The sequence below is a fragment of the Neoarius graeffei genome, chromosome 5 (assembly GCF_027579695.1).
Source record: "Neoarius graeffei isolate fNeoGra1 chromosome 5, fNeoGra1.pri, whole genome shotgun sequence".
Classification (NCBI taxonomy): Eukaryota; Metazoa; Chordata; class Actinopteri; order Siluriformes; family Ariidae; genus Neoarius; species Neoarius graeffei.
The window spans coordinates 54,367,121-54,390,181 of NC_083573.1; the positions used below are offsets into that span (position 1 = coordinate 54,367,121).

Consider the following 23,061-nt stretch of genomic DNA (forward strand, 5'->3'; position numbering starts at 1 on the left):
TTTCAAACTTGAAGACATGTTGGGTTGCTAACACTACTAGAAAATCAAGATTTCTACATTCTGTTTATACTAAAACATATTTCTGAAAGCATTTCAGCTAAGCTAAAGCTATGCATGTTGGCTAGTTAACTTGGACAACGTTAGTTAAAAACAGTTACGCTATGTGTTAGCCATGGACAAGTCGATGGCAACTTGGCAGGAAAATCCATAGAAAGTCATTTGACTAACCAGACTGCATAGCTATTACAGCATTATCGCTAGCTCTAAAAGCACAGAGAACTTCGTTGCCAGTTTTCTCTTGGAATAAAATGTTTACATCCATCAATATGCTTCCGCAGGTTGGACAGCAAGTTTTTTAGGCCGTGATGTGGTTCGTTTTTGGGAAACATTTAAAACGAAACGAATCTTTAATCCTTTCAGAAAACTGAAACATGGGTTCTAGCTATAGCCATGGGTGTGCACGTGTTCCCCAGAACAACCACCTCCTTCCATTCTGCCATCGACTGATCGTGCTCAAATAACACTGAGAAATCACTGATCTTGATTTTATAGTGTCTATGGACACATGACCCTAGTGATTTACTGATCGGCTGTCTGTGTCTCCTGCGAAAAAAAAATCACGTTTTAGAAAAGAAAAGCAAAAGCATCCACTTTCAAAGCTGCTTCATAGTAATGAGGACCTTGATAGAAATGTAGTGGAGTGAAAAGTACAATATTTGCCTTTTAAATGTAGTGAAGTTAGTCATAAGTTTCCAAAGAAAAAGTACAGCTACTCGGTGTATTTAAGTACAGTACTTGTACTTCATTACTTCAGCTAAGAACACAAACCTGAGGCTATCGTGGGTACAGGAACCTGGGCAGCTTGAGTAACGTGTGTCATGGTCAAAGTCAGATGTCATATTTTCCCCTCATTCTGATGTTCACATTCACTGAAGCTCTTGATCAGGGCTTTACATTAGCACCTGCCAAATGCGGGTAAAATTTGGCTTTGGCGGGTGGTTTATTCTGTGGTATGACATTTTAATTGTAGTTTTCTCTGAAGGCATCTGATCTAAGAAACGTATTGCAATGTAATATTACGTGCCTACAACTCCCATGAGCACCTGCATAAACATTGACGTTAATTGTTTAGAACGTTCGTTAATGTCTCAAATAAAATCAATGATACGGTAACCTGCGGTTAATGAACGAAGCAACAAAGTTGCTGCCAACTGACAAGTGCACTATGTGGCAGCATATCGCTGGAGTTTCAAACCCTGCTGCTCAGGAAAAAAGGGGCAGAGATGATCAGGGCCAGAGCAGCATTTTAAAATCACCGAGGTCCGTGATGCGCAAAGCGCGTGCCGAAAAATGTTCGACGTATTTAAATGAGAGGGGTGAATTACACATTACGAGAGATCTATTCCTGAAATTACTTTTAATGGTGTTTTTGAAAAAAAAAAAAAAGCATGTATGTGGCAAGAGTAATTTAAGCTTGTTTAATGGTTTGATCTGGCCCAAGCAATGAGGACAAAAGGTACCCTAACCATGTAGCCTATGAAACTAAGATACATTAACAATCTGGCATCCGTTACACCTACACACACACATACATTCTGGGGGGGGCGAAAAACCCATCAGTATATACCACCATGTTTTAGGGAAAGTTATTCAAGGCAAACATTCGTTGAAACTTTCCACTCTATTGCTTTGGCTTATCGAATGATTGATTTTTAAAGTCACAAACAAGGCAGACTACAACTGTGCTGCTTCGAAAATGTCAATTTAATGAACAATTTGTAAATTTTTTGATGAGTGTGCTGATGATTACCATGGAAACCCTGTGTCTGCTGCACTGTGTTCTTCCGCTGAGTCGCACGCTCATTCGCTTTTGTGTTCTTGGTCTCAGAGCCACGTACACCACAAGACAGAATCAATGTTTAACATAATTAACATGCACTTTTTACGGAGACGTTTTAATGTTGTTTTTTTTTTATCCATTTGAATATTTAGCGTACAAATGTATTTTCAGCTCTTAAAAATGACCGAGGTCCGGACCGCAGGGGCCTCAGAGCTGGCTGCGGCCATGGAGATGAACAAGACGCTAATAGGAAGATAAGACAGTTCAATGACAAATGGAAGTTCGGGTGAGATTGGCTAGTTCATAGCAAAACTGAAAATACCATGTACTGCGAAGACTAGAAAGTCTGGCAAAGACAGGCATCAGTAATTTTAAACTCGAAACTACAAAGGACCACGAAAAGTCAAATGCACACATTACTACTATAACATCAAAACAGGCAGAGACGGCTGGTTCACTACAGGACAGCATTGCTTTCAGTCCCTGGTTGTCATGAAGTCGGCTGAGGTGGAGAGGATGGAGCTGCTGTTTAGAAACGTTCATGCGATTGTAAAGAAGTTGATCTCATCCCAGCTATCAACGTATGGCCTGCTGGAAGCCTCAGGTCACGAACACCATTTTTCATGGACCATTCAGATTCATCTGATGATGAATGTAATGAGGACATTTAATGTCTCTCTCTACACATGTACACACACACTATTAATACTTGCATATCAAATGTTTTTCAATGATAAATGTTTTGAATTGGACTTTTAATATTAGAATCAGTTCAGTTGTACTGAATGTTTTATTTTTCATGTTGTAAGGGGCTTGAATTTGAGTTCAATAAACAGAATACTGTTTATATTTTTGTCTGAACTGGTTGCATGTTTTCATACAGGGAGCTGCCTTAACAGCACTGAATACTTGAGTGCTACTGTAGAGATACATTATACGCTGCCATTCATAATTAAATCTAGATCTTCCGAACTTTAACGTATCATGGTGAAAAAATTGTGGCTAGTGACTCGGGGAAAACCACTAGCCACAGTGGCTGGTGAGCAAAAAGTTAATGTAAAGCCCTGCTCTTGATGTACATCAGGACGATTTTATAGCTTGCGCTCCTGCTGCCATGTGATTGGCTGATTGCATGAATGTGTTCCAGATAAAAGCATGTAACATTTAGACAACTTTAGAAAAACACATGTATGGCAGGTAATGAATGCAGTAAGACATTATCACTGTAATAGTTTAGGCGTTTATTTTAATTTGACTTCAAGTACAGTGCACGCACACAAACAGTAACAGGAGGCTTTGATATAATGGTGATTAAAGGCACTGCTCAGTCTTTGGTTAAACAGGAGTGTATGGGAGAATAAATACACATACCGCTTAGAAAAAGCAAAAACATCCTTTACCCTGTTGTGTGCAGGTCAAAAATACTCACACCTGCGTCACGACGGGCATAAAAATCAGGCCGGTTTACCCGACCAGACCATCGCAAAGGTTTTCAATTTGCTCAAAACTTTTCATGATTCAACATCCTGTACTTTTGAGGAGAAACACAATCTTGAGGTCATACGTGAAATACAGATAACCAACGACAGAACTGTTATCCCTCATGTTTTACTTGATCTGAAGTTACATTCAGAGAGAAATCATAATCCAAGACAAAAAAAAAAAGTCATTTTTGGAGTCTTGTCGTGGCCCAGGCACAAGTACACAACTGTTTAGACTAAAGTGCAATTCCTGGTCAGTTAGTACAGCATACAGATAATAACAGCCTCGGCAAACAACTGTTTATAAATTTCCATAACCAAATTCCACAGTTACTACAATTAGAGGCCAATGGGTACTTCCTGACTTTATGAAGTTGAATATCTTATAAAACAATTAAAATCTTAATTAAAAGCTCCAAATGATGTTCTAGCCAACATGCAGTAATTGAATTACAGCTTGCGCTTGAGTTCAGCAGTGTTTGTGAAGAACGTTTTCAGGAGGGTGTGTTTGCAGTAGGTGATGTGTAATGCTTGATTGGATATACTGTATGTAAACACCTGAGGCAGGTTCAGATCCGCATCATCAGAAACTGTGCCACTGTTGGCCTCATTGCTCCTCGTTACTTATTGGTCTTTGGTATCTCTGCTGCCTCCAGCATTTTCTGAAAATACAAAAACAAGCAAAAGTATTAATACTGAAACTTATAATTACGCTCAAATCAAACTAATTAAAGCGAGTTGTTGCTCTCGTGGATGCTGCTGGGTTTCGTTTGTTTGTTTGTTTGTTTAAATGTGCTTTAGAGGGGGGGAGAAAACACCCAACTCTTCAGCTTGTACGTTTCTGCTGATCTTCATGGTTCAGTCTGTGATTCTGTGGAACAAACTGATCTTGATTGATTCACACTAAGTGATAATGGTGAGAACAAGCACCAGTAATAACTCGCTCGCCATTCTGACACCACCTTAAAATAGCAACAACTCCTGTTATTGAACATTTTCACCTTAAATCACATGCTCTTTACAAAAAGGAAATCAAAACTGCAATACACTGCACCTTATCAGTCAGTTAAATCTCCCCACGAGGCCTGCAGGTTTTCCAAGATGTAATTCTTTTTAAATATACAGCCATTCTTTCCATTAGAAACACGTCCCAGAGTGGCACAGCCTGAGCTACACTTAATCTATTAATTCTGCTGCCTGAAAACCAGAGCAAATTAAAGCCTCACTGAAGGAGTGTTATGTACAATTAACTTTTTCGAGCCAGAAATGAGATCAATGCAGGCACGTTCTGCTGACACTGTGGCTTTCACAGCGTTGTGTTTTGAGAAGTCGCCAAACCCCAGAGTGAATATTAGAAGCTATGTTTCTACCACTGTGTTGCTGTTTTTCAAAAATATTAAAAGGGCAATTATCAGAATAGCTGTAAGGAACCCAGGCCGTGCGTTTGTGGGAATGTGTCAGGTTAACAGACAAAATGCTGTTCTCTCTTACAACTAAAACATGCCAATATGAAAACTGGAACCCAGCTTCCGAAGAAGGCAATTATATTTATTTTCATTCCCAGCCTCTTCTGGTTCTACCCATGAAGCCAAATGAATAAGGAGTTATCTGATAAAATCCATTCCCTCACTAAAGCTGATGACTTTTAACGAAGTTCCATGAAACAGTGTCGAAAGAGCGATGGCAGTCATTCCCCAAAGGTGCTAACCAAGCTGCAGCAGATGCTCGGTTTCCATGGCAGGCTGGGAGCTGCTGATTAGAGTATTGATTACGAGAGACGATCAGAGTAGCAGACAATGAGCAGCGCAATGAATTAGTTAAGTCCCAAAGTGAGATGGCTCAAACTGTTGCCCTAGAATTAGGACAAATCATGAGGGGAGGGGAATTTATTTATATTATTATTTTTGTGTGTGTGATAGATAAATAGCCCTGCGATAACCTGGCGACTTGTCCAGGGTGTACCCCGCCTCTCACCCATAGTCAGCTGGGATAGGCTCCAGCTCACCTGCGACCCTGGCACAGGATAAGCGCTACAGATAATGGATGGGATAGATGGAAATTATATATAAAAAAATATACACACACACACCTAGAATGGGACATATTTGAATACATTATTATACATACAGGACACTTTTTCGATGGAATAAACACATTCCATTCATTTGGTTTGATAGCATGCAATATTATGATATTGCACGTTGTCAAGACAACATGATGCCACACGTACTGTAAGAGATGTAAAACTTCTGCGCTAGCGAGCGACAATTTGTAAACAAACATAGCCATCAGGTTTGCTTCGTTAAAAACGGAAGATTTTGAGAGAATTTTGGCTGCCAGGTCGTTCCGTTGTGTGTAGCTGTCGATGTTGATTTTAAAAGTAACTAAGTACATTACACAGGGCTGCTAATATTATTATTATTCAGCTTGACTGCACTAGCATCGGCCTTCGCCAACACTACCCCGGCTGGAAGGTAAGTGGACTGTTGCACTAACAGCACTGAGTCGCAGGTAAGCTCGCGTTGGCCTTCGAGAATGCTGATATGAAAAAAGTGTGTGTATGTATAATAATAATAATAATAATGGCGGGCAGCATGGTGGTGTAGTGGTTAGCGCTGTCGCCTCACAGCAAGAAGGTCCGGGTTCGAGCCCCGTGGCCAGCGAGGGCCTTTCTGTGTGGAGTTTGCATGTTCTCCCCGTGTCCGCGTGGGTTTCCTCCGGGTGCTCCGGTTTCCCCCACAGTCCAAAGACATGCAGGTTAGGTTAACTGGTGACTCTAAATTGACCGTAGGTGTGAATGTGAATGGTTGTCTGTGTCTATGTGTCAGCCCTGTGATGACCTGGCGACTTGTCCAGGGTGTACCCCGCCTTTCGCCCGTAGTCAGCTGGGATAGGCTCCAGCTTGCCTGCGACCCTGTAGAACAGGATAAAGCGGCTACAGATAATGAGATGAGATGAGATAATAATGGCTGGATTTTTTTTGTGGTATATCAGATATATTCCATTCAGCTAGCATGATACTGAACTCGTCTTTGACTCGTTCAGTATCATGCTAGCTGAATGGAATATATCTGATATACCACTCAAAGCCAACCAATATTATTTAAATATCTCATCATGAAAGGATGGTTAAAGATGTTCTGGTCTTTCTGAAAACCAGTTATAAATACAAGCATTTGATGCTTTTATTTAATACAGAAAACAACCCAATACAGCTTAATATAGATCATAGTCGCCTTACAAATTGTGCCTATATTCAAATGATTTAACCTTTAGTTCACTGTAAATTACTACAACGAACTCCTCGTATATTCCGCGATGGTATTTCTGAACAGTACCACAGCCAATTCACCCTCAACACATTTCTGACATTTCTAATCATCTGTGTAATGGAACAGACATGGTCCTATCTCAGGTTTTGCAACAGTAAGACAGTCTTTGACAGTGAGTTTTCCACATTCGACAGTATTCTAGTAAATGCCAACCTGAGACTGTTGATTATTTTCTTATAACAGCACATCCTGAAGTGAGATGTCCAACTTTATCTGATTATAGTCACATTTATAATTGTATAGTTCTAGATAACATTTACATACATCACCAGGCAAAAGTTTGGACACCCCTACTCATTCATGGGTTTTTCTGCATTTTGACTATTTTCTACATTGTACAACAATACTGAAGACATCAAAATGATGAAATAACATATATGGAATTTTGTCTGGAAAAAAAAAAGTGTTAAAAAACAAAACATTTCAGATTTTAGATGCTTCAAAGTAGCCACCATTTACCTTGACGCTTTGTACACTATTGGCATTATCTTAATCAGCTTCATGAGGTAATCACTTGGAATGCTTTTCAATTAACAACTGTACAAGTAATTAGTGCAATTTCTTGTCTTCATCATGTGTTTGAGATCAAACAGTACATAATAATAATAAAAAATAGCCCTATTCCACAACTGTAGTATTCCATATTATGTCAAGAATCGATCAACTAAGTAAAGAGAAACAACATCCATTACTTTAAAACAGGGGTCACCAAACTACGGCCCGCGGGCCAGATCCGGCCCGCCACCCCCCTTTGACCGGGCCCCCAGCCCCTCTACCCCCCATCACTTGAACCGGCCCTATGAGGCAATCCCCAAAAGTGGTCATGGCCTATTTTTTTAAATTGCTTTTTGGCAAATAATAACATGTCTGCATCTTGTATTTTGTTGATTTTATCAATTAAAATTGATATTTAGTTATAAAATGAACTATTCATATTTTCCGAATTTTCGTCATATGCTCGCGATCAAGCAGTGATAGGCAGCGCACGCGCAGAGAACTGTCAGTGTTCAGGACAGCAAAATGGCGAGCGGTCAGCGAAAAGCTGACAGAGAGTGCAGAGTTTTTAAACAACAGTGGACCACCGATTATTTTTTCGTTCAGTGTAAGGACCATGCAGTTTGTCTTGTATGTAAAGAAAGTGTGCCGGTTTTCAAAGAATATAATCTGCGTCGTCACTACGAAACCCGCCACAAAGCAGGGTTCGAATTATAAATTTGACCCTATGGGGGTCTCTATTTAAAAAAAAAAAAAGCAATGCATACACGCTCTCCTGGACCTGCGCACTGCAGTGCACAGCTTTCACACACAGGCGCGCGCATGCCCGCACGCACGCACACACACACGGTGTTGCATATATAGTTAAACAAATTATATATATATATTGTATATATATATATATAATTATATATATTGTTAAACAAAGGAAGATCGTTGTGAGATAGAGGACAAGTCTTCTTCGGACTTAACTTCACATTCGATTTCGCAGGCTGCAAATTTCAGTTTGCGCGCATAGTGGTGTGGTGGTGAAGTACAGCCGTACATGTTGCGGTTTAATAACACGTTCAATACAAAGTTATGGCTGCATGGTGATCGGAAATGAAATGAGTTTTATTTATATTTATATGGTGATATAGGTTATTCAATCTTATTATGGTGATATATGACGTATTTGAGAGACTTCCACAGAAAATTAAGTTTGCTTCTTTCATGGGAGCCTGAGGGAATGGGAGCTCAGCTCCCATTGGCTCCCACGTAATTCGAACTATGCCACAAAGAGTATGCTAGTTTGCGAGGGCAAACAAGAGAAGACAGGATTCGGAGGATGAAATGCGGACTGGCTGCACAACAGAATGTATTCCTTCACCAAACCCAGATCAACCAGGCTGCTGTCCGAGCTAGCTATAAGGCAGCTCACCTACTAGCTACCCATGGAAAGCCGTTTACTGATGGGGACTTTGTTAAAGTATGCATGCTTGCTGTGGCCGAAGAGGCGTGTCCCGACAAGAAGGATGCGCTCAACGCGGTGAGTCTCTCCGCACCTACTATGACCAGGCGAACCGAAGATTTGGGGGACACCGTGTATGACCAGCTGAATGAGAGAGCATCAGAATTCGAGTTTTTTGCTTTGGCCATGGATGAGAGCAATGACGTGCAGGACACAGCACAACTGCTGTGATCTATTGAGCTATTGCTCATATTATTATAATTTCACTGTTTTTTAAAATGTATTTATTTTATAGGCCTATTTATTTGACCTTTATTAAGTGCTGCACACAATTATTATTAATATTATTAATAATATCAACAGGCTTACCTACAATTTATAATTTTCCACTCACCTTTGCCAGTGTCAATCACCTCAACTAGGCAGATGTTTCTTACCTTGACAGCTTTGATATTATTTTTATTAGAAAATAAATAAATGGAATATCAGTGGTATTTCAAATTAAAACAAAGTGTGAAGACTTGATTACTACTTTTGCAAACCACTAGTAAAGATAAACAAATATGTGCCAGGAATCAAGTGTTGATATAGTAGTGGGGATATAGTAGTGGGGATGGCCGTGCCAGGCTAGTAATCTCTACTACACAATGAGGCCTGCTGGTGGTCATATTTGTCTGGGTTATACAATTCTATGTGATATAGCTGACCCGGCCCCCATCACAGTCAGGAACGACAATGTGGCCCCCAGAGAAAAAAGTTTGGTGACCCCTGCTTTAAAACATGAAGTGTTTTAATTAATAAAAAATAAAAACATTAAATTAGAAGGTGTGTCCAAACTTCTCATCTCATCTCATCATCTGTAGCCGCTTTATCCTGTTCTACAGGGTCGCAGGCAAGCTGGAGCCTATCCCAGCTGACTACGGGCGAAAGGCGGGGTACACCCTGGACAAGTCGCCAGGTCATCACAGGGCTGACACATAGACACAGACAACCATTCACACTCACATTCACACCTACGCTCAATTTAGAGTCACCAGTTAACCTAACCTGCATGTCTTTGGACTGTGGGGGAAACCGGAGCACCCGGAGGAAACCCACGCAGACACGGGGAGAACATGCAAACTCCACACAGAAAGGCCCTCGCCGGCCACGGGGCTCGAACCCGGGCCTTCTTGCTGTGAGGTGACAGCGCTAACCACTACACCACCGTGCCGCCCGTGTCCAAACTTTTGACTGGTAATGTATAGTTATAAAATGCTGTGGTACCTGTGTAAAATAAGTTAGTTCCTGTTATCACTTATGTTGTAGCAGCTATAAACAGACAGTCATTCCCTTAGCAGCCTCAGTTTTTCCATCTCTACTGAAATTAACAAAAATTAAAAGGTTTAGACACTTTTGGGTGGTTATTCACAAAATAACCCCTTTAGAGAAATGCCTTAAATTATATCACTTACTGAATTCAAACCCGTTTTTGGTTTTTCATGTCTCCTGTAGTCCAAGTACTGTTTAAAGAACCTCCAATGTTCTGATTAAGTAACTCCAGTGCTGTACTGTCGCCCACAATATCCATACTGTCACTACAATCAGTGTCCCTGACCTAGAACACCAACACCACCGCTCCTGTGGTGTGGTAAATGTCATGGCGCAAACAGCGTTTATTGTGTCAGCTGTAAAATTGTACTTACAGCTGGGCAGCAATTTCCGCCTGTGAATTCACGGTCATGATTCATTTCACTCTCAATCAGACAGGACAGCACCACTGGCTTTGCTTCCCATCAAAAGATAGCGAAGGACATATCAACAGCTTGAGGCATGACAGCACGCTTTAGATAATGACGTTTTACTTGGTCCGTTTTCGGTTACATGGGCGAGACTGCGAGGCTAAAGAGCATCCGCTTTCTGACAAACTCCACGGTCCCACTGACGTGATGTGCCCTGCTTTTTCCACTCTACATCCCTGACGTATGGGGGTCCGAGACAGCACGCAGTCCCGGAATCTGAAAGGCACCTTCAAACCAGTGTGAGTCAGGGATGACTGCTGACTTATGTTGTTGCCCTGAAATGCCCTATAAATTGAGATTTATAGCGTCTGAAGTGTTGAACGACTGAGGAAATTATTCAAGTGCTGAAAACATGTCTTCACCCTGAGACAGAAGTAAACAAAATCATGTGACAAATCATCTGGTCGAACAAAGCTGATGTTATTGGAGCAATCAGCCATCATTGATGCTACGTGATTAACTTTCCACAGCAGGGCAGGAAGCTATTCACACACAATCCCCCAGTAATAAAAGAGTGCAGCAGACATCATCAGCTTTTATTCAGCACTGCGCACTCCTGCCATGTGTTTGTGTTGACACACAGCATCATAGGGATTTTGTCAAGAAATGGAATTTTGTACACTGGAAACTCGAGAGCACGATGACAGGGAACACACCTGGTATGTAAATGTATTTGCACACTAATATTACACAGGTTTGCTCATCACTCTGCATCAGTAGTCCTGTTCCATCCCCCCAATACTAGCCAACTCATCATCACAAGCAACTTAAGAGAATTTACTCTCTCAGCTGCTGAATTCCAAATCGGTGTTGAAATCTCAAATCTGATTGGTCAAGGGGTGTTGATTATTTTCTAGAACGGCACAAATTCCCGTGACGGCTGGAAGGCAAATTAGTATCATTTCTAAAGGGACAGCGCACTTACAGGACCTCACAAGCATATTGAAGTTGAATGTAATTGGTGATATGGTGAGGCGTTCTGTGAGGAGAAAGATTTTCGGAATCTCATCTCATCTGTAGCCGCCTTTATCCTGTTCTACAGGGTCGCAGGCGAGCTGCAGCCTAGCCCAGCTGACTACGGGCGAAAGGCGGGGTACACCCTGGACAAGTCACCAGGTCATCACAGGGCTGACACATAGACACAGACAACCATTCACACTCACATTCACACCTACGGTCAATTTAGAGTCACCAGTTAACCTAACCTGCATGTCTTTGGACTGTGGGGGAAACCGGAGCACCCGGAGGAAACCCACGCGGACACGGGGAGAACATGCAAACTCCGCACAGAAAGGCCCTCGCCAGCCATGGGGCTCGAACCCGGACCTTCTTGCTGTGAGGCGACAGCGCTAACCACTACACCACCGTGCCACCCCTATTTTCGGAATCAGTTTTTTTAAAAAAAGTTTCCAACAAAAGACACAGGAATTGCCACTTTTCAGCATCTCTGTAACATGACAAGTTACTTCAAGAGACAACCCCCCCCCCCCCCCCAAAAAAAATAAAGAAAAAAGGGGGCGAGGCTGCTGAGGGAACGGTTTATAGCAGGAATTAACCTGTTTTATGGATGTTCCAAAATATTTACTGAAGCTATAAATAAAAGTACAATATGTCCTGTTTTGTTTAATGAGACATGGCAAATAAATAAATAAGTAAGTAAGTAAAAAGTCCCGCCCATGCCAGGACCTGTTCTTCTCACACAGTCTCCCATTCCAGTATTAACCAGGCCCTTAAAGGGATAGTTCGGGATTTTTGACATGAATCTGTATGGCATCCCCATCAATAGTGTCGTGCAAACACACTGACTTACCCCTGACAGCATCCTGTGAGTCCAGTTTTGGTCCAGACGAAAGTAGTCCGGCAAGTTTGTTGGGGTCACGAAAGTAAAACGTTTTTCGTCTCAAAACAGTATGTGTTCAAAAGAGTGATATATTTGCATCACAAAACCGTTGCCAAATAAAAAGTCAGACCTCGAAATCGCTTGGCACTATTTTCTCTCCCTCGGTATCACTGCGCGCTGTCATGTTGACATCTGCGCAGGAATCAACACCTTTCCCATTGTTTGGCAGTGATTAGGAGTTCAGATCAGCGGCGCTAACAAGCTAATTTGAGAGCAAGAACAGCGACAAATTTATCACCTTCTATAACCTATACAATAATATATTTGTGAAAATGGTGCGCACTTGCGACTATCCAGGCTGTAGCAACAAAGATGTGGCTGAATCTCCGCACACATTTCACCGTCGTAGTCAGACATGTTGTCGCTAACTTTGCTAGCAGTAAACAATGTAGTGATGTGTAGGTCGCGAACGATCCGGTTCAAAGAGCCGGCTCTTTGAAGTGAACGATGGGAGCCGGCTCTTCGGTGGGAGCCGAGTTGGGGAGCCGAATTAGTTTTTTGTCCTTAGGTGCCTCGGAGAGAGAGAGAGAGAGAGAGACAGAGTTCAGCTCAGCTGAAGGATGATTGTCTATTTGACAACCATGATCATTGTTTTGTTGCCGTGAATTCCTAAAGCTCATGATATAAATTGTCGCTCATAAATTGACAGGTTCGGTCGGCAACCGCCTTGGCATGGCCAGATTAATCTGCGGTATACAGCGAGACAGCAGTCATTATAACAGGAGCATATTTGCTGTTCCAGCGGCTTCTCATTACTGGTGGAGCAGAGTGCGGCACTTTTTTCTCTTTTTACATGCGCTCAAGGTGCCACATATTTTGTTGCACATTGTTCTGTGTTTGTTAAAATAATTTCCAACTTTGCTTCATAGTTTCTTAGGCCTGATTTATACTTCATAATTTATTTTGTGGCATTTTGTTCAAGGTCGAGTGTGAAATAAAGCCATAAAGGATAAACAGTTGATGTCTTCTGTGTATTTTATATTGGTAATATAACACAGTTTTGCATTGTTTGTGAGAAAATAATTTATTAATTGGTAAGTAAGTTATATTTCTATAGCTAGAACATTGTTACACTGCTATACTTTACAAAGCTTTACAATGGCTACAAAAACTAAAAAATAAAATGGAAAACATCCTATTGATAAAATATAAATAATAATGTAATTAATTAACTAGTTAATTGCAGCAATTAAATCAAAAATAAAATCTCAGGAGCCGTTTGGGAGCCGAAAGAGCCGGCTCCTTATAGTAAGAAGAGCCAAAAGAGCCGAAATTCCCATCACTAAAACAATGAATGAAACAGCCGTGGCTGTCACCTGGCGGCAGCGCGCAGTGATACCGAGGGAGAGAAAATAGTGCCAAGCGATTTCAAGGTCTGACTTTTTATTTGGCAACGGTTTTGTGATGCAAATATATCACTCTTTTGAACACATACTGTTTTGAGACGAAAAACGTTTTACTTTCGTGACCCCAACAAACTTGGCGGACTACTTTCATCTGGACCAAAACTGGACAAGAACTGGACTCACAGGATGCTGTCAGGGGTAAGTCAGTGTGTTTGCACGATACTATTGATGGGGATGCCATACAGATTCATGTCAAAAATCCCGAACTATCCCTTTAAGGCGCATTGGGTGGATTCAATTTCCGCTTCCTTAGCCCTCAGCCTCTCATACAGCTAGGGTTACAGTGGGGGGCTAGTCCTCTGCTAACTGCGAGAGTTTGACTCCCTACTTGCATCTGTATTGCAGCGTGCCTTGCCAGATGGCAGCAGGCACCATTTTTATGATGGTCTTTGGTACAACCCGACTGCGAGTAGAACTCGCGATCTCCCGGTCGAGAGGCAGACACGCAAACCACTAGGCCAACTCGTGGTAATAAGACACGATAAATCACTGGTAAATTGCTGTGGTATAAAAAGAATAAAATAGTTTTGGACTAAAACATTTTACACTTTTGTGGTAACATCACACCACCCCATCTCTGATCATTTTCCTATGAAAAACAGCACACCATCTTTTTTTATTACCAAATTAAAATATCACGTGGACAGCACACGCCTAAACAAGACTTTATGGAGTATAAATGTCAAGCATTTATACTGTAGGCTTGTGTCACATGACGAAAAAAAACCCCTTCCTAATTTTTTTTTTTATAAATAAAGGATTTGTTCATACCGTACATGATTTAAAATCCTCCAGTGTCCTCATTTTTGATTCCGTAGAGTGCATTTTAAGAATTGCTACACAGACATTGATGCCTCCTTGATTCCTCTAGAAATTGATCAGAGTTTTGGAAGGCACCCATTATTTGTCCACTATTGAGATGCGCTGTGGGATTTTTTTTAAATGGACACTTTCTACTATGTTTTCAGACAAAACTGTGGTGTGGTGCACAGCAAGAAGGTTCTAGGTTCGAGCTCAGTGGCTGACGGGGGCCTTTCTGTGTGGAGTTTGCATGTTTTCCCCGTGTGGGTTTCCCCCACAGTCCAAAGACATGCGGTTAGGTTAACTGGGTACTCTAAGGCTATGTTCACACTGCAGGCTGAAGTGACTCAAATCCGATCTTTTCGACCATATGTGACCTGTATCCGATCTTTTATTGACAATATGAACGACACAGATCCGATTTTTTTCAAATCCGACCCAGGCCGTTTGGATATGTGGTGCTAATTCCGATCCCTATCTGCTCTTTTCATATGCGACTTCAGTCTGAACCGCCAGGTCGCATTCATCCGACTTACACGTCATCAACAAGCCACAAACGTCACTATTCTGCGCTGAAGTAGGCGGCGGGTCTCTCAAAAAAAGTTACAACAACATGGCGCATAATCACGGGCGCAGATAGAGGGGGGGACTCGTCCCACCCAGATTTAAATTCACCTCGTTCGGTCCCCCCCACTTATAGGGAGGAAAAAACGTCTATGCTGTCTTTCTTTGTATAAGGCAAACCTCACGGAAAAATCAAAAGACTAATTACCATTCGGTTTATTGAGGTGCACAGCAGTGTATACATAGTTGCAACAACTCACATAAAACAAAACAAAGACTGATATTCGGTTGGTTGAGCTGCGCAGACTGCACAGGTTGCGAGCTCGAGCTTGGTTGCTATGGTTACTAACAACAAGTTTGACAGGCATATCGGGGTTGGGGTTGGTTTGCTGGCAGCTTTGCCCCCCCCAGTTTTTTGTCCCTCCCAGTTCAAAAAACGTATCTGCGCCCCTGCGCATGACATCAATGCGAGGGACGCTTCGGGCTGTGAAGGTTCTGAATCTTCTCAATGGAAGGACGCAAAGGTTAGGGAGCTGATTTCCATTTGGGGGGATGCAGCTATTCAAGCTAGATTGGATGGGTCATACCGCAACCGGGCGGTTTTACTTCCGTAAACACTGGCCATGCTCACTGCGTGTGACGTCGTCGTATCCTGCAATGCGCATGCGGAACACTTTTAGGTCGCTTTTCGTTCATACTGAGGATCACATACAAGTCGCATATATTTGTTAATGTGAACGACCTCACAAAAAAATCGGATTTCACAAAAAAATCGGAATTGAGCATTAAGCCTTGCAGTGTGAACGTAGCGTAAATTGCCCAGTGATCAAGCTTGAAGAGGTATGGAAGCCGAGAGAGGCCCTTCATATAATCCTTTTTTTTAATTCACCTTGTTATCCCGAGATAACGACATAATTAATTCAGGATCTCGAGAAAACAAAACCGTTATTTCGAGATAACGACATAATTAATTCAGGATCTTGAGAAAACAAAACCGTTATTTCATGATCTCGAGTAAACAGCTGAGAAATGGTTCATTCAGGTGCGCCAAGAGACTTGTGATATGCTGACTTTGGGGCTGTTTCTCATTCTGTATAGACGCAACTTTGGTCATTAGAATGTCTGGAATAATCGATCACCTAATAAGGCAATATTTTGATCAGGGGTTGACACAGGGAGAGATTGCATTAAGTCTTTTAATAAGGGATAATTTCAAAATTAGTCCGCGGCACCTCCGCAGAAGACTGGCCCGGCTTCGTCTCTACTGACGGAGATACAGTGATCCAGCTGAGATCATGAAATAATTTTGTTTTATTTTCTCGAGATCTCGAAATAACGGTTTTGTTTTCTCGAGATCTCGAATTAGTTGTGTTGTTTTCTCAAGATCCTGAATTAATTATGTCGTTATCTCAGGATAACAAGGTGAATAAAAAAAAAAAGATTATATGAAGGGCCTCTCGCGGCTTCCGTAAAGAGGGATAGACTACACCGACAAGTTTAAATGCCCTAGACACACCAATGATGGACTGTTAAAATGTTATCGTAGGAACTGTGGCCCTTGCTGGCAATAGGAGGAGGACGGGGAAGATGATGACAAAATGGCAGCCTTTTTTTTTTTTTTTTTGACAGATCTGGTTGAAACACTAGACTGCTAGAAATGTTTTATATAAGTCAAAATTTGCTAATGGGTAATAATGGTGAGACACGTATAAAAAAAATCATCTCCATCCACTATTTTAAACATAAATTGGATATTTTTTGGTTTAAATAAAATAATATTGCTCTAAGAAATAATGTTGACAACTTCAGATATCACAAGCTATATTTTCCCAGTAAAATCATGAATTAATTTTTTGAAGTTGGTGAATTTTAGACACCCGACCGCAACAGTTCTGACTAACCAACTTCGACAAGGTTTGATTGCTATACAACTTATTGTCGGAATTAAATCAACTACACTCCATAAAACAGGTTTACTGAAGTGTTTAAAAAACCACATACAATGGGCCTGCACATTTTCTAAACATGAAAAAATCATTTAAAAAAAAGACCCTTATGCACGTTACTGTGTCCGTCAGAAGTCAACATCAACTTGTGAATAAGAATATTCCAACTAAAAACATTAATATAGAACAATATATGTAATCAATCACTTTAATATAAAAGCACCAATTGATTTATAATTAATTCTCGCCTTGGAATCTGCCTGTTTTCAAAATACATCGATGGTAAAATCAAAGGATCGCTGTCTGTCAGAAAATAATGTACACAAGACTGTATCGTATATCTCCGACCGGCATAGCACCGCATGATACACAAACCTCCAGGAAATCCACACTACCACAAGTTTTGATGACATCATCGCTTTCCGAGAAGATGGAGAAACTGGCTGCCTGAGCAGCGTGTGTTTGCAGTCTGTCAAGAAAGCTAACGTGCATAATACGTAACGCGCGTAAGTATAGATTTGTTCTTCACTCACTAAAAATGAACCGTAGCGATCGGGGAACTGGCTGAAATACTTCATCATGGATGTAAACAAAAATTGACGCCAGTGCAACTGAAAGAATTTGCCGGGAGGGTGAATGATCGTGTGGAATGTGTTGGTCCCTGACGGAAGCAGGAAGTCGCACGTTACAATCTGACGGACATTTCTTATGCACGTTATATTTTGACGTCCCCCAATTGAAGATAAATAAAATTTGTTTTGGGTGTACTTGTCACCATGTCAGACAGGTCAGACAGGTCTCCTTCTGGAGTCAGAGAGCTTTAAGTGGACTTGTTGGAAAAAGGAAGAGATTGATGGCCCAGAAATATGTTTCCATGGCTGTAATCCAAATTTTAAGTCTCATTTATTACTTTATGGTGCATGCATGTTACTATCAGACAGTTCCGGCTGTGTGCAATACTCATGTTGTAGTCTTCATTTATGAATTTTACTATATAATTTTAGTCTTAGATTTCTCCTGTTACTTAAATATTCATATTCCCCTTTCCCTAGTCAGATCTTATAGTGTAATTAGAGTACATTTCAATGAATTCATCTTTGGTAATTTATGTCCGTCAAAAGTAACATGCATAAGTATACTAACCCACATGTGTTTAATATTGTATTGTTCCACAGAGTCCTGTTTCCAATCCTTAATGTTAATAGTAAGTTACTACTGTTATGTTATGAGGATTTCTTCACAATGAATTCTTGTGTTATGTCGGTTCATAAGTGATAACAGAAAAGTTATCACCTTGGCTCTTGGTCGTGAATCTTTTCACCTGTTTCTTGAATAATTATATTCTCATTTTCTGGAAAGATCTTTGATATTTTCCATTAAGTATTGTAAAAACCTGATTATTTCATTCTTATATGCATGGAGTTTTGTAAAATAAGGAGAAAAAAACTAAAAATACTTCATTTTTTTCCGTCAAAAAATAACATGCATAAGCGTAGATTTGATAACTTCGCAGATGATTTTTTTGAAAATCCAGTGTGATTACTATCTTTTCAATTGTTAATATGTTTAATAAAATAATAAAAGTTTAATATGATGTAGTTTAATTTTTCAATAAAAGAATATGAATTTTGACATGATTTGTTACATATTACCCATTAGCAGATTTTCATCCATATACAGTCCAAGTTGTGCACACATGTAAACAGAGCTCATTATCTGTGACTCGGTTGGGCTTGAATTATAAAATTTGACGTGCTGAGTAATGGCTGTGGGCATGAAGAGTCTGGAGGATGATCAGGAAATGTCTTTCTATTTCTGTTCATCTGGCATAAAGAACAACTTAGAAAGCAAGCTGTCATCTTAAACACTGACGCTATATCAAAGCAAGCGTCAATAAAGCCAGTCTGATATCACTAAATCTACACAAGGGGCTCGAAGGGAAAACCACAGACATTTAGAAAAGCCCACTGTATGAGCATGTGCTGTAACTTCAGCACCAGATTGAGAAAGCCAGCACTGCCTAACACAGCTTTGTCCTGGAGCTCACCGCCGAGTGGCAGGTTGCTTTCCAGTGCTGGCTGTAAACGGGGGATTTCCAGTGCTCCTGTGAGCGTTTGCTATTTTCAGCTTTCCTTTTGACTCCAGAGAACCTGTCCCCCCTACGGACAGCTGTCTACACCCTTACAAGCTGCTGAACACGTGGAAAACAGCTGGACTCAACAGCCACAAGCTGCTATTTTATAGCTAAAGGCTACATGGCACATAATCCTCGCTCAGCACTAATAATATCGAGTCGGTGAACCCTCAGTCCTGAATCACGAACTCCAATTAAAGCTTTCATCAAATATTACAGAACTATTCTGGATAATGTGACCAGAAGTCCGTGAGAAGGTTTTATACATTCTCTCATACTAGTGGCTGTGGCCAAGAATCTGCAATTCTCTGAAATTTGCACTTTAAATGCTTGCAGTTGACTCTGCTGAAACTATTAGCTCGTGCCCATCATTGTGATAAAGCAGCACGAAAAGCAGAGCTGGAGCCAGAGTTTGCAAAAAAAAAAAAGGAGAGCGAAAAGGAAACTTAGAAATATCACATCCTCCATCATCCTGAAATATAATCAATATATTCAATAAGTAGTTTACAACCTGCTACTCTGCGTAAATTAAAACAAATGTTAGCCACATGAAGCTCAGGCAAAGTACCTTCCACAGCAGTCACACCCTTCTTCCTTTCTGCTCATGAATGCTATTTCCTTTTGTTGGCATTTACACCACCATCTCTCGGCTGAGCGCCTCAAGTACTGCGTCAGACCCTTGTGCTGTTTATATTCCACTTTTCATTTTTCCACTAATGTAATCGGGTCACAATGCTTATTCAGCGCTCATCCCAGAATCAAAAGGGGGTTTGTCTGGGTTCAAACTGGACAGATCAACTGCACATCTATCCATCCACAAGAACTAACAAGACAGACAGACTCATCTATATCCCCCGCCCTATATACCAACTATATACCAAGTTCCAAGATATTATTTGTCACATTTTTCAAGTTGTGCTGCAGTAAACCAACCCTACCTCTTTACACTGACCTCAGCAGCCCATGGCATAAACCCACCGGACCTTTGGTCCAGGAGAGCTAAAAATTAAAATCTCACATTTCTTAGTATCGAAAGGCACATATACATTATTTAATCAACACATATACCAACTTTCAAGACCGTACCGCTCATAGTTTTCCAAGTTCTGCTCCGGAAACAGAACCTACCCCTAAGACTAACCTGAGAGACTAAGTCTGAAATGGTTTCCATGGAAACATGAAAAATTTTAATTTCTTAGTAAGAAAAGGCACATCTACATCACCTTGTTAACATGTATACCAAGTTTCAAATCCGTATCATGAATAGTTTTGGATATACGCTCCGGAAACGAACATTGCTCTTAGAAACTAAGTCAACATCTATTTATGTAAAAATTTGAAAAATACTTTTTTTTTTCCCTCCCAAAAATCCAAAATGGCCAAAGGCACCAGTTCACATGTTGCTTGATATGTATACAAAGTTTCATGAAGATATCTTCAGTAGTTTTAAAGAGATGGCCCGGAAATGAAAATGTGACCGGACGGACATACGCCTGGACGCACGGATGGATGGAACCTGTTTCTAAATCCCCCGCCAAACTTCGTTTGGGCGGGGGATAAAAATAAATGCAATGCAATCTCCTCATTGAGAATTTTGCCACCTGCTGCACTACATACATTGGCTGAGGCGCAATCTGGCAATCACTAAAACTTTTTTTTTTTGTGCATGCTAGTAAATCAAAATAGTACAAAAATAAAATAAAATAGAAAAGATCTTTTCAGAACCAGGTATGAGAAATATGGTGTGCCAAAGTTGATCAAAGCTTAATTATATAAATCTCCTGCTCGTACATATAAAATCACCTTGGACGGTAGCCAAACTCATAATATATTCTGCATTGAAAGGAACAGCACAGCTTATACCCAAAACTTTGGAAATGCAATGTCACATGATGACATACACATTCATTTCCCTCAGTCTGTATTAATGGACTTACCTAGCTAATTATTTGACCAAACATTCTTACATTATGTTTGCTCCTGTTTTTTAGTCTAGTTAGCTATGTTTCTGGGCGACCAAACCAAGACACTAGACAGCACACTGAAGTTTTTGTGTGCGCACTGGGCGAAATAAGGAATTTGCTGAAAGTGAGCTGGCCATATACGTTTCCATATTGTGCATTGTTCTTTTCTGATATATCAGTTGTCTCAGAGACAACAAACATTGCTTTTAAAAACTAAGTCAAACTGTATTTTTTATCTAAAAATGTGGAAAATACTTTTTTTTTCCCAAAAAAATCCAAAATAGCAAAAGGCACCAGTTCACATGTTGCTTGATATGTATACAAAGTTTCATGAAGATATCTTCAGTAGTTTTAAAGAGACGGCCCGGAAATGAAAACGTGATTGGACGGACGGACGCCGTTTCTCTATCCTCCGCCCAAATGCTAAATATTACAGAGACTTTGGCATACGGAAAAACATTTTTTCATTTGCTAAATCCTGGAAAAATATTGCAGGTACAGGTAATAACGTTGTAATAAACATCATCTGAGGAGCTACCTTATTAGGATGAGAGTTCTCCAAGATGATGATGAGCTGTTATCATAGCCGGCGATTGCTATAGGCGACCTAGGCAATTGCCTAGAGCGCAAAGTGTGCCCAGGGGCGCCAAGGGCGACCAAAACCCCACCCAAAAGGAGGGATGGAGTTATTGAATGGAGATGTTACCAAGTGCATCAGTGGTGTACAGTGTTTTCAACCACTGTGCTGCCGAACTCTAGTACCGTGGAACACTAGTGTGCCGTGAGAGATCACCAAGTGTACTGTGGAAAATTATAGAATGACTGTATATTGTAAATATTGGCAACAGCGTTTTAGTTTCAGTCAACATTTTCTATTGGTGATGTGCCTTGAGATTTTTTTCATTGAAAAAAGTGTGCCCTGGCTCAAAAAGGTTGAAAAACAAGTGTAGCCTACGCAGTAGTGGTCGGTGATTTCCTTATGCCTACTAAAAATGCACAATGATAGGTTATAAGGGGGGGCGGGGGGAGCGGTGTTCATCGGGGAATGAGAGTGGCTATCCACTGCAAAAAGTAGCCCAGACTACAAGTGCTTAAATGAAGAAATCCAAACTCTCGGGTGCGCAAGGGCGCAAACGAAGGCTACAGGAAGAAACAAATAGAGCCAAGTATAGAGGTAAGTCTGATCTAATCTCTCATATCAACCATTATAGTGGCAAATTAATATTTTAGACGCCCGAATCAATGTCTGCCTAGCTAACTAGATGCAAACAGCAATAGACTTCAATAACAAAGTACCCATAATAGCACTTTTGTTTGAAAATACAGCCCATTGATGTCCTAACAGGGTGCTTAAGTTTGCACAATTTAGAATTGTAGAATTTTTTATTCATTTAATTTGTTAATTCTTCAGAGATGACTTAACTTTTAATAGCAAAAAAGAAACTAAAAATAATTTCTTGTTTATTGTCCATGCACTACACTTTGAACAGGGTGCGGAAGAGTTTTTGCCCATTATATGGAGATATGTATTGAATTTGTGTGGTCATTTTACTTTGTGACACTTTATGTTAATAATGATAACAATAATAACAATAATGAAAAAGATAAAAATGACTTCTTGTTTATTGTCCATGCACCGTACATTGTTTAATAGTAATAGAATAGAGTGATTAGATTAAAGTGTTATTTAGATGTTATTAGAGGGTTTTTTTCTTTTGGGGGGGCGCCAAAACTCAATCTCGCCTAGGGCAGCCAAAGACCTAGAGCCGGCCCTGGCTGTTATGACAATTAGATTAACTTGCATCAGGATAACTAAAGCCTTTCATGATTAAGGCGTTTTATTGATTAATATGATTATTTATTAATAGTATTAGCAAGTCCTCTTGTTAAAAGCGTTACAGTCAGTAACTGCAGGTTACACGTTTCAGCACATTAACCTACATCGCTCTAGTAGGCAAAACACCACA

The 23,061-nt window shown here is 40.6% G+C and overlaps 1 protein-coding gene across 5 annotated transcripts in view; it reads right to left on the minus strand.

The window, feature by feature from the left end:
• Positions 1–3,057: 3,057 nt before the first annotated feature.
• Positions 3,058–23,061, minus strand: part of ano10a (anoctamin 10a) — a 58,838-nt gene continuing 38,834 nt past the window's right edge. For all 5 annotated transcript variants that reach the window (XM_060922054.1, XM_060922053.1, XM_060922055.1 and 2 more), the window contains one exon: positions 3,058–3,983. In XM_060922054.1, coding sequence (XP_060778037.1) covers positions 3,942–3,983 — 42 coding nt within the window. In that variant the 3' untranslated portion in view covers positions 3,058–3,941. The remainder of the gene's footprint in view (positions 3,984–23,061) is intronic.